Genomic DNA, 17269 nt, shown 5'->3' with positions numbered 1-17269 from the left:
CGGACAGACGGACTGACATAAACATTTCAATAGTCCCCTGCTTTTTTCGAAAGGTGGGAGACAATAAAGCAAATATTATTCCATATTTTTTATTCAAACTATTAAGAAATAACAAGATGATAACCAAGTGTATGGAACCATTTCCTGGTTCTAAAATAGAAATATTCCAAATTACAAATGGATCAAGGTTAATAACAACAGATATTAATGGAAATTTTTGATAAAGGGCATTAACCATAAACTGGAATCAGTAATTACATTATTTATCACTTTACATTGTGAATAACAAAGGCTTAAATTTTTATAGCAAAATAAGTGATGACTGATCAGAATGCATTTAAATCTAGTGTAGGAGTCTGAAGAATGTTCTTTTGACAGTTGAGTTAAGCACATTTTCATTGATTGCAAACATCTCAAGAATATACAATAAAATCATTATCGTTGTCAGTTGTTACAAATTTTATTTGCCCAATCGGGTCTATATATGTAAAACATTAGACTTTTTAAAAGAGACAGGTTTTTATTGTAAACTTAAATTTCAAACATATATCTATCATTTCATGTTTATATTTTCAAACATTTATATGCATACCGGTACTTCTATATTTTTTTTTTCAATTTTAAAAATACTGTGATATTTGTTTTTATATGCATAAACCTATTTATTTGTCATATGACTTAGCCTGTCTCGTCTTTCCCCATATGTTTGGTGCAATATAGCCCAGTTGAAGCTGATGTGCCATACAACTCAATTTCATTTCATTCATTCTGAAGAATAAATTCAAGGATGGCTGTACATGTGTAGAAGGAAGCAACAACTCCAAAAACGTGTAAAATCCTCACCTTAGTTTTTTCTACAACTTTTGATACCAAACTGTTTCCAGAAATCCATGATAACAGACTACTAGTTTGATATGTTGAACTCATACTGTCATCATCCATATGTGCTACAGAAAATAAATATTTAATAAATTTACAATGTACACCAATTGTACACCAATTGTAATTATGTCAATATATACTATTCAAAAAAAGTAGGGGATATTTGATTTTGGGGGCATAATACTAAAATATGCAAATGACTACGAAAAAAGTCACTATAGAACCTAACAGAAGAAACATTTCCAGTTACATGTGACGCCCAAACGCACCAATAGCTACCGCATGGAATGCAGGTGATGCTTGGGATCATCATGGGGGTCCAACCCAAGATTTGCACGACTCTGACTTTGAATGTTACAGTCATTGTGGCATTGAATTCCAGGGTGGAAACATCAGTTTAATTGTTTTAGTGACCAGAAAACAAATTTTGATATGCGTCGGCTTACCCAAAATGAAAGGTTACGTGCCCTTGGCATGCTACAGATCGGCACAACACAGGCGGTTGTGGCGCGGACGATGAATGTTTCTCAGTCTGTCATAAGCAGGCTATGGTCCAGATACCGTGATACACAATCTGTACAGGACAGACCACGCTCAGGTCGACCAAGGGAGACAACTCAAGCCCAGGATCGATTTATCCGTACCTTGGCCTTGAGAAATCGTGTCATCACAGCAAATCAGATCAGCGCTCGTCTTCAAACAGAAACTGGTGTGAGAGTGAGTGGCCAGACGATTCAGAATCGACTGCATAGGGGTCACCTTCGCGCCCGACGTCCTCGCGTGATCCCTTGTTTGAGAGATCATCACATTCAGGCAAGACGTCGTTGGTGTAGGGATCGTCAACACTGGGATAATCGACGCTGGAGCAATGTGATGTTTTCAGATAAGTCAAGGTTCACTGTTGATTTTTTGGACAGACGTAGGAGGGTGTGGCGTCGTCGAAACGAGCGCTTCCAAGACGTTAATGTCATCAGACATGATCGATTTGGGGGTGGTTCTGTTATTTTATCATTTTACCCTTATAATGGTCAGCCTGTGCCTTACTTAGTCTAACGATCATTTGGAATAAATCGATGAATGTGAACTTCATTTCATTTTGTCATTTGTTTCTTCGTCAGTTTCATTAGGTGACTTTAATAACACTTAAAAATCAAATATCCCCTACTTTTTTTGAATAGTATATTGTCAGATAAATTAGATTTAGATCTCGATTTAAATTCTTTCAACTTAACAGAGGACTAATCTAAATTATACAATAAATCATTAGACCTTAGTAACTTTTAGAAGAGAATAAGCTATCAATAAAATAGAACAAACAAACCATTTTCAATTGAAAGAGAAATTCTTCACATTTTCAATAATAATATCAGACAAAGAACTATGTTATGTTTCAATCTATTAAGCTATCTATTAAACAGCACTACCTACCTCTCTTACGATTAACTGAAGAAAGGGAAGCAACTCTACTTTTACTTTCAGATTGTGTAGAAGCACTGAAATAAACCATTTTACGTTAGCTAAAAACTTAAATAAATTACGAATGGCAAACATGATTTAAAGATGCATTACATAAGATTTAGATAAAGATCTGGCCATACTTGCTTCTTTAATAGATCAAAAATGGATGATTAGAAAATTTCACTCAAATTACTATATTCTATGCAAAGTATTGACTGCTTAAAGATATAGCATTTATTATCAATTTTATCGTTAAGTTTTTAAATCTCGAAGGTGTTCAAATCCATTAGAATCCTGGTCATCCTTGATTTTAGGTCTGTGATGTGAATTAATGTTTAAATAATAATCTACAGTAGAATCTGTATTAAGCAGCCACTCAAGGGACTGATCGCTTAACAGGAGTGGCCTCTTAATAAAATCTCCGTGTTTTTGTGCTGACATCAATTAAATATTACACTTGGATGCAATGGAAGCAAACATCGGTAAATTTGACCATAGCTGAAACTTGCTTGGGACAAAAATCTTTGACTCAAATCTCCGAGATAACTTCTGTGACCGGGTCATTTTGTACCAACATCGATACTGATACTAATGTCTACCATTGTGATGCATTCGATAATATTTATCCATTTTTTTGAAGAAAATCCATGGATTAATTTTATTTTATCAAAAAAGCACATGAACAAAAATCCATAACTGAATTTGTCACCGTTTTTAGGGGGTGTAACTCTATATGTAATATTATAGGAGGCGCTATAATGTCTGTTTAGCAGCAAAGTGTCAATGAAAAATTGGAAAAGAGATGATTGTGACAAAACTCTGCTTCATCGGTGCTTTTAGTTTATTCAATCAGTATCTAATAATGTTTTGTTACTTGTGAAAACAATGATCAGGGTTTGTCATTTAATAAAACAAAAGATAATTTAATAATTAACAGATAATCCAGGGTTTATTGTTATTTTCACATTTATTTTTACCTGATCAGTGGGGGTCCAGTTAATTAACTATTAATCACGGGATTAGCGTTGGTGTTTCAAAGAACGGCAAGATGGTATCAGTCAACAGTGGTCGTTGAATGGGCGATGTTTTGCTAAATTTATTAGTAAAATAGTAACCGGTGGCCGCGTTAGAGGAGTGATCATTGATTAAAGAGATGAAACAATGGAATTTTTACGGGGGGGGGGGGGGGGGGGGGTGTAATTTCACGTGACCGATTACAAGGAGATGTCGCTGAATAGGAGTGGCTGCTCATACAGATTCTACTGAAGCCAGAAAAAGCACTTGCAATAGGCAGAATTAGCTTTTACTTAATGCATCTTTAAGTACAAGATGTAACCAATCACAACTACTCAAATGCTACCTATCAACATTTAGATGCAATTGTATGTAAATGACCTTAAAGATTAATAAATTACATAACTTTCGTTTAATTTCATAACATTTTTTGACCAATCGTTCAATTTCATAAATTTTTTAACCAATCAGACATTCCTCTTTTATTAGTCTCTACCGGTACTTGAAATATATTTTCAGAATAAAAAAATATAAAAACATCTTGCCATAACCATAGCCTAGAAAATTACTCCCCTTCGTTCAACACAATTGACTAAAAAATTATAAGATTATGTTATTGGACGTCAAAGGCATGATTTTTTCTGAGAAACTGAAAGCAATAAAAATTCAGTACCTTTCTTGTCTACTGTTTCCACTTTGCATTGACTAATAAAATAATAAAATAAATTGATTAATAAAGAGAAGTTTTATATAATAAATCCTGGAAATAAGGCACCTATCACTGACAATGTCAGTCTCAAATTTAGTTCCTTTTGTGTCTGACATTTTGTTTGGCACTGGATTTGTCTATTTTCTTTTGTTTTTATTAGTACCAGTATTTAAAACGTCAAGTACAACTAATATCATTATTCCCTAGTCTGTATATAACTTTTTTTTTTAAAAAGTAAGACCTTGCCATAAATCATAAAGAGTTTGGTCAGCACAAGTAGAAGGAAACCAGAAATCCCAAAGAAAACCCACAAAATTATATCCTAGTAACAGTTTTCAGAACATATAATAACCATTTTAATCAATTACCAAATAAGAAATATATAACAATGACATACATGATTAATGCAATTACCATGAAACCAACATACAATACTTTATACTTTTGTAAATGAAATGGGGTTTAACGTCCTACTGTTCTGCTCTGACTGGGTTACCGAAGACGGGCATACGTCATACAGTGTGCTAAGAGGGGAATTTTGAACGGACAGCGGCACTACGTGCTACTCTTATATTGAATTCCAACTGTCAAGGGTTCCTTTATGTGCACGCCCATGTGTACACAGAGCTCCGGGTTTTTTTTCCGTCTCATCTGAACAAGGCCCTTTGTCCTGCATAACTGACAAGATGGAACCGCACTGGAAAATCTTGATGAACTTTTTTCTCGACCAACGCAGGGATTGAATACCAGGTTAGCACGCCAACGTCTTACTCACTGAGCCACCATGGCTCCATCATACTTTTATGGAAATTTAGTATTATTATGGACAACCACCAATTCTTATCTAAATAAATTCTCCATTTCACTGATTTTTTTTTAATTATAGATATAGCCAAATATTACAGATTTTTTGTATTACTGTTGAAATAGAAAGGCAAAAATTAAACTAAAATTTGTAAACCATTTGACATCCACTTAAGTTTCCAAACAAAAATTTAATCTTAAAGTTTACAAAACCTAAATTTGTGCCTGACAATGTCCTTGACATGTGCCTGATTTCCAGGCTTACTCATGACCGTTTATATGTCTGCTTGGAGATAAGACTGATTTCAAATTTACAAAGATGTGGTATTGGTCAACAACATGGGTTAAATTAGAGTTGTTTTCACTGAACAACCAAAAAGTATTAGCCTTATCCCAGTAAACAGTACCACATACTTACATCTTCTTCCACCGATGTCTAGTTTAATATTAAAAAGTCAACAACAGAAGTATTACATAAATTATACATGAAAAAATTGATCATCAGGTGTAGAACAAGTACTGTTCAATCTAATATGGGTACTAATGCTATCCATTCTCACATTGTTGTTAAGACTAAAGATTACCCTATAAATTGTAAGCTTAATCTAATAGACAATATGACTAATCTAATATCCCAATATTTTCTGCCCATTTTGTTCTGTTGTCATTAATTGTTTTGCAACAGTTCATACGGATACAAGAACGGAGCCCAGCTACATGTAGTAATTGTCATTCTTCGATGCAACAGTTACTACATAACAGTCTTACACTAATTTGTTAATTAATAGTAAAAAAAAAATGGAAATTCAGGTGTTGAATTGTTGAAATTAACATAAAAATTTCCACGAAAATCATTATCTTAAAACAGCGGCTACCAGGCAGGATATGCCCACATTTTGCAAGAGATGGATAGAGAACAAGCTAAAAACAAACAGGATTTTTTGTACAATCAGGCGCAATAACCCAAAAGTTATGGTCTGAAATGCGCAAATATCAAAAGGGACTTAGATATTTGGGATATAAAGATATGTTTTAAGTTTCATCAGAATATGATAAAAATTGTGACCTCTAGAGGGTCCACAACCTTCGTATGCATACTTTTACACAATTTGCGTACAAAGAGCAGTCATTTTGTCGGGCAGTTTCATTACGATTTTCCCGAAATTCGAATACAACCTTCATTAAGGTGGGACTTAGATCTTTGGGATATAAAGATATATTTAAAGTTTCATCAGAATATGATAAAAATTGTGACCTCTAGAGGGTCCACAACCTTCGTATTGCATACTTTTACACAATTTGCGTACAAAGAGCAGTCATTTTGTCGGGCAGTTTCATTTCGATTTTCCCGAAATTCGAATTCAACCTTCATTATGGTGGAATGGTGAAATATTTAAACGTTTTTTAAAATCGGAGAAAAAAAAATTGTGACCTCTAGAGAATCAGCAAGCAAAAAATATGATTTTTCGAACAATCAGGAGTCATAATCCAGGAAGTTACGTTCGGATATACACGATTATCAAAAGGAAACAAGATCTTAGTGTTTAATGGTGATATATTCACATGTTTTTTTAAATCGGATAAAAATTGTGACCTCCACATGGACGGCAAGCTAAAAATGTGATTTTTTGTACATTCAAGGGCCATAATCCAGGAAGTTATAAACATGTATTATAAACTCTCATCAAAATCAGGTCAAAATTGTGACCTCTAGAGGGTCCACAAGCTTGATATACCAGATGCTATACACTATTTGCGTACGAGGGGTGGCCATTTTGTCCGGCAGTTTTAACCCGATTTTCACAAAAGTCAAACTCAACCAAAATTACGGTGTAACAGTGATATATTTGAACATAATACAGGAAGTTACTATCCGATATGCGCAAATATTGAAAGGAACCAAGATCTATGGTTATAAACTTACATTTAATAATAATAATAATAATGAATATTTATATTGTGCGCATTCCATCCAAACAGTATACTCATGGCGCAGTCAAGTTGCATCAAAATCAGAAGAAAATTGTGACCTCTAGAGGGTCCACAACATTGATATACCATATTTTTATGCTATTTGAGTACGAGGGGCGCCCATTTTGTCTGTCAGTTTTCTTCTGATTTTTACAAAATTCGAACTCAACCATCCTTAGGGTGTAGCGGTGATAAAATGAAACGGTTTTTTAAATCGGATAAAAATCATGACCACTATAGGGTCCACAAGCTTAAAAACGTGATTTTTCGTTCAATCAGGGGCCATAATTCAGGAAGTTATAAACCTACATTTCAAGTTCCATCAAAATCAGAAGAAAATTGTGACCTCTAGAGGGTCCACAACCTTGATATACCATATTTGAGAACGAAGGGCGGCCATTTTGTCTGTCAGTTTTGGGCCGATTTTCACGAAATTCGAACTCAACCATCCTTAGGGTGTAACAGTGATATACTAAAACGTTTTTATAAATCGGATAAAAATTATGACCTCTATAGGGTCCACAAGCTGAAAACGCGACTTTTCGAACAATCAGGGGCCATAATTCAAAAAGTTATGGTCCGATATGCATGAATATCGAAAGGATCCGAGATCTGTGGGGTATAAACATGCATTTCAAGTTTCATCAAGATCAGATGAAAATTGTGACCTCCAGAGGGTTCACAACCCTGATTCGCAATATTTTGACACTATTTGCGAACGAGGGGCGGCCATTTTGTCCGTCAGTTTCAGTCCGATTTTTATGAAATTCGAACTCAACCATCCTTAGGGTGTAACAGTGATATATTCACACGTTTCTTTAAATTGAATAAAAATTGTGACCTCTATGGTGTCCACAAGCTAAAAATGCGAATTTTCGAACAATCAGGGGCCATAATTCAGGAAGTTATGGTCCGATATGCGCGAATATCGAAGGAACCGAGATCTGTGGGTTATAAACATACAGCGTTCACAAGCTAAACACGTGATTTTTCATACAATCAGGGGCCATAATCCATGAAGTTACAGTCCGATACATGCCAATATCGAAAGGAACCGAGATCTTAGGGTGATAAACCTATATTCCAAGTTTCATTGAAATCGGTTAAAAATTGTGACCCGTAGAGTGTTCACAAACAATTGTGGACGGACGGACAGGGGCGACGACAATATACGTCCCGAAATTCGAATTCAACCTTCATTATGGTGGAATGGTGAAATATTTAAACGTTTTTTAAAATCGGAGAAAAAAAAATTGTGACCTCTAGAGAATCCGCAAGCAAAAAATATGATTTTTCGAACAATCAGGAGTCATAATCCAGGAAGTTACGTTCGGATATACACGATTATCAAAAGGAAACAAGATCTTAGTGTGTAATGGTGATATATTCACATGTTTTTTTTAAATCGGATAAAAATTGTGACCTCTACATGGACGGCAAGCTAAAAATGTGATTTTTTGTACATTCAAGGGCCATAATCCAGGAAGTTATAAACATGTATTTTAAACTCTCATCAAAATCAGGTCAAAATTGTGACCTCTAGAGGGTCCACAAGCTTGATATACCAGATGCTATACACTATTTGCGTACGAGGGGTGGCCATTTTGTCTGGCAGTTTTAACCCAATGTTCACAAAAGTCAAACTCAACCAAAATTACGGTGCAACAGTGATATATTTGAACGTTTTTTTAAATCGGATAATAATTGTGACATCTAGAGGGACCTCAAGCTAAAAACGCAATTTTTCCTACAATCAGGGGCCATAATACAGGAAGTTATTATCCGATATGCGCAAATATTGAAAGGAACCAAGATCTATGGTTATAAACTTACATTTAATAATAATAATAATAATGAATATTTATATTGTGCGCATTCCATCCAAACAGTATACTCATGGCGCAGTCAAGTTGCATCAAAATCAGAAGAAAATTGTGACCTCTAGAGGGTCCACAACATTGATATACCATATTTTTATGCTATTTGAGTACGAGGGGCGCCCATTTTGTCTGTCAGTTTTCTTCTGATTTTTACGAAATTCGAACTCAACCATCCTTAGGGTGTAGCGGTGATAAAATGAAACGGTTTTTTAAATTGGATAAAAATTATGACCACAAGCTTAAAAACGTGATTTTTCGTTCAATCAGGGGCCATAATTCAGGAAGTTATAAACCTACATTTCAAGTTCCATCAAAATCAGAAGAAAATTGTGACCTCTATAGGGTCCACAACCTTGATATACCATATTTTTACGCTATTTGAGAACGAAGGGCGGCCATTTTGTCTGTCAGTTTTGGGCCGATTTTCACGAAATTCGAACTCAACCATCCTTAGGGTGTAACAGTGATATACTAAAACGTTTTTATAAATCGGATAAAAATTATGACCTCTATAGGGTCCACAAGCTGAAAACGCGACTTTTCGAACAATCAGGGGCCATAATTCAGAAAGTTATGGTCCGATATGCATGAATATCGAAAGGATCCGAGATCTGTGGGTTATAAACATGCATTTCAAGTTTCATCAAGATCAGATGAAAATTGTGACCTCCAGAGGGTTCACAACCCTGATTCGCAATATTTTGACACTATTTGCGAACGAGGGGCGGCCATTTTGTCCGTCAGTTTCAGTCCGATTTTTACGAAATTCGAACTCAACCATCCTTAGGGTGTAACAGTGATATATTCACACGTTTCTTTAAATTGAACAAGCCAACAGTGAGGCTGATGTCCCCCGCCGAAATCCCCAAATAAATAGATGACACATATTAATTAATCGCACATCTATTTTTTTCCAAAGTATCGAGCAATTAAACTGATTATCAACTATACACTAAGTTTCATCACTCTCTATCAGATAGAATCAAAGTTATCTTGTCCCAAAGCAAGAAATTGCTTATCTCTGCTTAGCTTTAGCTCAATATGTTAATCATTGAACTCAGTCAAGACAAACATCTACATCAAGTTTAAACATTCTACCTCAATTAGAAGAAGAGTTGTTGAACTCAGTCAAGACGAACATCTACATCAAGTTTAAACATTCCACCTCAATTAGAAGAAGAGTTTGACCAATCAAAATGCTTATCACTCCTTAGCTTAAACAGAAAATGCTCATTATCGAACTTAGTCAAGTTATTGATGTGATAAAACTATACACCAAGTTTCATCACTCTCACTTAATTGGAACTAAAGTTATCGTGTCCCAAAGCATCAACCAATCAAATTGCTTATCTTTGCTTATCCTAAGCAGAAAATGCTCATCTTCACACTCCATCAAGGCATTGACCTAATAAACACCTACACCAAGTTTGAACATTCTAGCTCAATTAGAAGGAGTGTTATTGTGTTCCAAAGTCTCAGCCAATCAAATTGCTTATCGCTCTGCTTACCCTGAGCAGAAAATGCTCATTATCGAACTTAGTCAAGGTATTGATGTAATGAAACTATACACCAAGTTTCATCTCTCTCACTTTATTAGAACTAAAGTTATCGTGTCCCAAAGCATCAACCAATCAAACTGCTTATCTTTGCTTACCCTAAGCAGAAAATGCTTATCTTCACACTCCATCAAGGCATTGACCTAATAAACACCTACACCAAGTTTGAACATTCTAGCTCAGGGCTTGCCACGAGACGCGAGTAATTACTCGCGCGCATGCTACGCTCGCGTAAAACCAAATTTACGTGAGTGATTAAGTACTCGCGCAAATATAAAAAATAATTTAATCAGAAATAATTGAATATCGTAATATAAAAAGCCGTAAACAATTTGTATGCCTTCATATCGATGCACTATTGCGCACGCGGCGTGTCTTTCCAGTGCCAACTGTTGTTACTAACAAGGCATTGACCTAATAAACACATACACCAAGTTTGAACATTCTAGCTCAATTAAAAGTTATCGTGTCCCAAAGCATCAACCAATCAAATTGCTTATCTCTGCTTACCCTAAGCGGAAAATGCTCATCTTCGAACTCCATCAAGGCATTGACCTAATCAACACATACACCAAGTTTGAACATTCTAGCCCAATTAGGAAGAGAGTTATCGTGTCCCAAAGCATCAACCAATCAAATTGCTTATCTCTGCTTACCCTAAGCGGAAAATGCTCATCTTCGAACTCCATCAAGGCATTGACCTAATAAACACATACACCAAGTTTGAACATTCTAGCTCAATTAGGAAGAGAGTTATTGTGTCCCAAAAAGTGTGACGGACAGACAGACGGACAGACAGACAGACAGACGGACAGACAGACGGACAAACCCATTTTAATAGTCCCCTGCTTTCTTCGAAAGGCGGGGGACAATAAAAATTGTGACCTCTATGGTGTCCACAAGCTAAAAATGCGAATTTTCGAACAATCAGGGGCCATAATTCAGGAAGTTATGGTCCGATATGCGCGAATATCGAAGGAACCGAGATCTGTGGGTTATAAACATACAGCGTTCACAAGCTAAACACGTGATTTTTCATACAATCAGGGGACATAATCCATGAAGTTACAGTCCGATACATGCCAATATCGAAAGGAACCAAGATCTTAGGGTGATAAACCTATATTCCAAGTTTCATTGAAATAGGTTAAAAATTGTGACCCGTAGAGTGTTCACAAACAATTGTGGACGGACGGACAGGGGCGACGACAATATACGTCCACATGAAAATGTGGGCGTATAAAAAAATCTATATCAAAATCCATTATTGATGATTAATATCCAAACCTACTTACCCTTGATGGTGTATTAGTTGTATACGAATTTGGGAAAAATGATGGTAATGGTTTGGGAGCAGGAAAACTGGTGCGTCCATCTAAAAAAAGAAAAACATCATTACACTCATCTTAATAGATGTGTTATATTTTAGTTCAAATAACTTGAGTGATAAAGGACCCAGGCTAAAAACACAATGTCACAATAAGGCATAACCCTTTGTGACTGCGGGGTTTGTGGCTGAAATGCTAATCTATACATACCTGGTGGTGATTGAGCATTAGCCTCTTTTTCCGCTTGTTCTACTTCCTCTCGTGTTACCATTTCTGGCTGTTCATCTGATGATGTCTCTTCCATCATATCGGCAACAACCAGTACTTAAACAATATATTATCCTAAAATTATACAGGTTATATTTTCATTTTAATATCTAGCATCATTACCAAATATCTGTATGTCAATAATTAAATCTGTGCTTCATCTGTACTAATACAATCTGTGGGCTACTTCAATAATTAAATCTGTACTCCAATCCTATAATTAAATCTGTACCCCAAAAATTAAATCGGTGCTCCAATAAGTTAATCTGTACAATTAAATCTGTACAGTAAGAAAATCTGTGCTCCAATAATTCAAGCTTTAAATAAAGGATAAACATTGTCCAAAACTAGAAACACAAAATTATCATTGTGAAGGGTATCATTGGCCCAACTAGTAAGCTACTATATGCTATCTGTATTAGTAGAATAATTTTAACATTATTAAATATTATATTACAAAAATTAGAGATATGTGGATGACCAGCTGTTGTCTGCAAGTTGTAAAACCAGATCAATAATAATACAAGTTTATTAACATGGTTGTTTTTAAATAACTAGCATTGATTACAATAATTTACAGATTTCTATAACAAATCCTTTACCAGCCATGAGCCCGTCCACAATCTGATTAAAATACAGATCCAATTTTGTTTCGTTTTTTTATAGTTCAAAATTTTGTTTTTACTTGTCTTTACTACATTTGGATCTGTCGAATCGAGCGTTTGACCTTTTTTGCGTGGAACTGTGGGTAGACATTACCAGCGATAGAAATCAAAATAAAGCTAAAGTAGATTTAAAAAAGCATGGCGATCGCTAATTGGTTAATCGAATGACTGACGTTATCGGGTCAAATGTCGCTTGCTTGGTACCTGAAGTCATAGAACGTGAACTCCCACGATAACTTGTTAGATCTACATGTAGTGTAGGCCATCGAAAGTATAAAAAACGAAACGAAATATAGATCTATATTTTAATTAGATTGGCCCGTCCAATGCAAACCTAAAGGAGAATGTTCCTATCAATCAATTATATATCTGATACAAATAAAATCAGATTACATTATTTAGGGGGATCAATTATATATCTGATACAAATAAAATCAGATTACATTATTTAGGGGGATCACAGTGGCTAAGTGGGTAAGACGCTGCCTCGCTAGCCTGGAGGTCGGGTGTTCGATCCCTGCATTGGCCGAGAAAGTTCATCCAGATTTTCTGGCGTGGCTCCCCCTTGTCAGTGATGCAGGACGGAGAGTCTGACAGGGACAGTTGTCCAGTCATTCGGATGGGGCAAAAAAACGAGGTCCCGTTTACACATTGGCATGCACGTAAAAGATTCCTTGACAGTTGGAGTTTGATAAAAGAGTAGGCCGTAGTGCCGCTGTCTGGGCAAAATTTCCCTCATAGCACACTGTATGGCGTATGCCCGTCTTCATTAGCCCAGTTAGGAGCAGAACAGTAGGACGTTAAACTCCATTTCATTTCATCTATTTCATTACATTATTTAGAATGTATCGCCAATTCAATCACATATACATGTACATGTATTATGTAAAATTAGTGGACAGCAACAGTGTCTTTTAATTTGAATTATGTATAATGTTAAAACAATATGGTTGTACCTTATCTGGTTGCTGCACTGCTTAGATTTGTGTATAACATGAATCTCTTTCACAAAATAGCCAAACAAGAAACACCCTTTCAAAAAGATCATATAATAAAGTTGTCTTAAGTATATTCAGTTTAACACCCCCACATCTGCATGTTTGATGTAAATATATTATTGTGAAGTTCTACACTGTATTTATGTACGGTTTGTGAATACCGGTAATGAATATCTCTACTTTATTATTATAAACCAAATACATTTAAATTGTCTTCTTTTTCAAATATGTAATCTCTTTCACTTCGTTGATGGTAAGCTGTACACTCACAAAATGATCAAGGGCTGATTGTCTATATTTATCTATTTTAATCCTTGCTATAGTTTGGGGTCATTAACTACCAAATAACAGTCATGCTATTGCGTTTTTGCACTTCTACAACAGGTCATGGTCAGATTTATGGGCTGTTACATAAAAAATCAAACACAAGATCTAACAAGACAATTGAATAGTGGACTGTCCAACTAAGGGGTAATCGGAATAACAAGTTGAAAGGGGCATTATGGTAGATTAGATAAAAGGTTGACAGTTCTGCCTAAAATAGTTAAAAAATAGATAACGTAAACAGAATATGCTGAAAATATCAGTCAAATTGCTCTAATCTTAACCAAGATATTAGCTTTTGAATTTTAGGCTAGCCTCGAACATCATTACTTAATAGTAAGTGCAGTGGGACTGCACCACACATAATTTACACAAAACAAATCTTTGGAAAAGACACAATACCGGTACGCAGAAATCACCAAAAAACCTAACATATCAAAATAACAAAGTCTCGATTATCCATTTTTACATTTAATAATCCATCACAAAATGTATTCCAATCCTCTAAATATCGGAGGCTAGCGTTGGCATCTAGAGTTGATTATGGTCTGGATAAGTGAATTAATGTATTATTAATAATTTAGATAACATTTCAGGCCTAAAGAAAGGCCTGCAATAGACATATTTAGCTCTTACAATCTTTGTTAAAAATTCGTAAAAATCATTTAAAATCACCCAAAATCATCTAATTTGTATTTGTGTCCAGTTTAAAGCTGACTGATTAATTTTGATAATGAGTGTTCAATTTAGTAGGGGTGATGATTTTCCGTTTCAGAAAATAGCAAATTCCGTTTTAAGTATTTTTAATTCCGTTATTTTCCGTTTCAGAGCTGACCATATTCCGTTTTTTCGAGATAAAATGTTATTTTATGAATAAATGAATAAAACATCTTAAAATGCCTTTTATTACAAAACGGATCATTTTAAACCAATGATAACAAATGTTGAATTGTGAATGACTTGTAATGTTCAATGACTAGTTATTCTTTAAACCTGTTTCCCGAATTAAATAACAGAAAATTACATCTTGTGAGCTCGTTTCATCTTTTTAGCAGACGAAGTCATGTTTCTCAGCTGCTAGGTGTAGTCGCGATTTATCCAGACATCTTCGTAGTTACTACCGTTTCTTCGAGAATAAGGGCTGGATTCACAAGGCTACGGTATATTTCTGATGTCACGTGGTTAATGCGGATAAACACGAGTCACGAGCCCGGCAGTAAAATAAGAAGTAAATGAAACGATTTTTACTTTTATGAAGTGACAGAAGTTTTTTTAAAGACATATATATACATTACAATGTTTAATTCAAGTTAAACTACAGAGTAATTTTATAATGGGATACATGAAAGACGGGTTTTCGTTTCGATTAAAATTATGATTCCTAAATGATGAAATGAAAGTAGCGAAATACTAAAATAGACAGTAACAAAACCACGCGATATCATTCAATATTTCCGATTTTTATGAATAAAAAGATAAAATACTTGGATAACTGCAAAACTATTTTGAGTTTGTGTTTAGTATCAGCAAATATCGGCTTTTCCGTCTTTTTCCGTGTGAGATTTCAAATTCCGTTTTGAGTGGACAATTCCGCGATTTCCGCGTTTTTTCCGCGATCACGGAAAATCATCACCCCTAATTTAGAAGTATTTAATTTCCTGACCACTGTTCAGTTTTGATAATGAGTGTCCAATTTACAAATGTTCAATTTCTCGATCACTGTTAAAAAATAAACAACCCAATTGATTATTGATATACAGATTTATAATAATTTTTGAACAGTGATCGAGAAATTAAACATTGGACACTCATCAAAATTGAATGGTCAGCTTTTTAAACTGGACACAAATAGACGAATTTTGGTGATTTTAAGTGATTTTTATGAATTTCTGAACAAAGGTTTGATATTGAATGAATGTGAAAGAAATTAGTGTTAAATACACAAAATTTAATGATACTTGGATTACAGTGTTAACTGTCTGTTAAACAAAAGAAATAAAGAAACGTTGGATTAATCAGTTCTGTCATACAATAATGGACTGTCAGCCAACTTTCTATCGGACTCGAAGAGCGTCAAGGGGTGATCAGGCCATGAATAAAATAACGTGTGGACAAAGGAAAGTGAAAATTATCTTCATTAACTGAAGGTTGGCAACGAAGCTCTGCGTAAGCAATTCTTACAGTGTCTTGATATTCGAGCCTGTAAAATCTCCTTGAATTTTGTGTACACCCACTATTATAGTATTAGTCACCCTATAGCTAGTACACTAAGTAATAGAGATGCAAACGAGCAATAGTGGCCACAGGCTTAGGTCCCTGTCCTTACAGTCTAGAATGAAAATGACATCTGATTGATGGATGGCAGCTGAGCCTTTGCTTTGGTTTTACACCTTGTTTATTAGTACTAATTCAAATTGTATGTAGTTGTATGTCAGTAAAAATACTCCAAGATACTGAATTATTGTACTATAGTCAGTTGGCTCGTCTTATACTTACCGTATAAAGGGATAAGAGTAAGAGGACGTAAAACTCTAGAAACGAACGAACGAACAGTCCTACAGTACTAGTACTACGATGTAGCTTGGGATTCCCACGTGCGTCTCATGACCAAGCAACAATTTTAAATTTGTATAGATCTGCTTTCACTATTCACTTGCTAAGATTGCAAGCGGGGCTTCATGTAAAGCATGAACAGTTTCATAAATCTTCAAACAGTCTGACAAACGTTTGGCTACCTTTCAGTTAGGTGAATGGATGTTGCCATATGATGAGTGATCTTGATAGCTTTTTTAGAAGTTTTAACTGTAATTTGGAATAAAGCAGATGTTTAATACAACTGGAACAATATACCTAAATACTTACAACGATTCCTTGAATACAAATGACAATATATGCAGAAGACACAGTAGTTTCAAAGGATAGTAATCCGCAAAACGTTGAAGTCGTATCCTTTTTCTTGGGATCAAAACAAAAGAGCGGCCATTAATGACGTCATAAAGTAAGCCACGTCTTCACAGAGGGTGATCCCCGAGCTAAAAATAAATTTTGTAGTTGCCTCCCTTTAACTGAAATTTTACAAAGAGAACCATGTACCTTATCGTCGAGGATTATAAATTCTTTGCCACCCACTCTCATCAACAAGTTGATGATCTTTCTCAGCCCGCTATGCCGAGTTTGATTCCTCCCAAATCTCGTTTAAAGACATTGAACTACCCTACCCGTACGCGACGGTACATTGGACGAGACATAGGTTGAGAAGAATCTTCGGAATTTTTTAAGCTTGATTATTTATTGTCAAGAGTGGCACCTGTGTCCAGACTTTCGGATGGGACGAACTCCGCGGTGAGTTGGATTTCGAATAACAGTTGGTGGGTATATGTCACTGTACCACGAGCATTCCACACGTAGGCTAA

The 17269-nt window shown here is 35.3% G+C and overlaps 1 protein-coding gene across 3 annotated transcripts in view; it reads right to left on the bottom strand.

Annotated features, from left to right (window-relative positions):
* The window catches only part of LOC126819469 (protein PRRC1), a 37779-nt gene extending 20924 nt beyond the window's left edge, over positions 1 to 16855 (bottom strand). Inside the window, exons 1-7 of one of the 3 annotated variants that reach the window (XM_050547509.2) lie at positions 16719 to 16855; positions 11813 to 11944; positions 11570 to 11649; positions 5286 to 5303; positions 4028 to 4059; positions 2311 to 2375; positions 844 to 947 (exon numbers count right to left, since the gene is read on the bottom strand). In XM_050547509.2, the coding sequence (XP_050403466.1) occupies positions 844 to 947; positions 2311 to 2375; positions 4028 to 4059; positions 5286 to 5303; positions 11570 to 11649; positions 11813 to 11909 (396 nt within the window). In that variant the 5' untranslated portion in view covers positions 11910 to 11944; positions 16719 to 16855. Of the gene's footprint in view, positions 1 to 843; positions 948 to 2310; positions 2376 to 4027; positions 4060 to 5285; positions 5304 to 11569; positions 11650 to 11812; positions 11945 to 16706 lie in introns of all 3 variants that reach the window. The other 2 variants (XM_050547507.2, XM_056100418.1) reach the window with 2 other exon arrangements.
* Between the last annotated feature and the right edge of the window lie 414 nt (positions 16856 to 17269).

Source organism: Patella vulgata, chromosome 4 (genome assembly GCF_932274485.2).
Source record: "Patella vulgata chromosome 4, xgPatVulg1.2, whole genome shotgun sequence".
In the NCBI taxonomy this organism is placed as follows: domain Eukaryota; kingdom Metazoa; phylum Mollusca; class Gastropoda; family Patellidae; genus Patella; species Patella vulgata.
The sequence above is the reverse complement of the archived record's forward strand: the minus strand, read 5'-3'. Positions and strand labels throughout refer to the sequence as shown.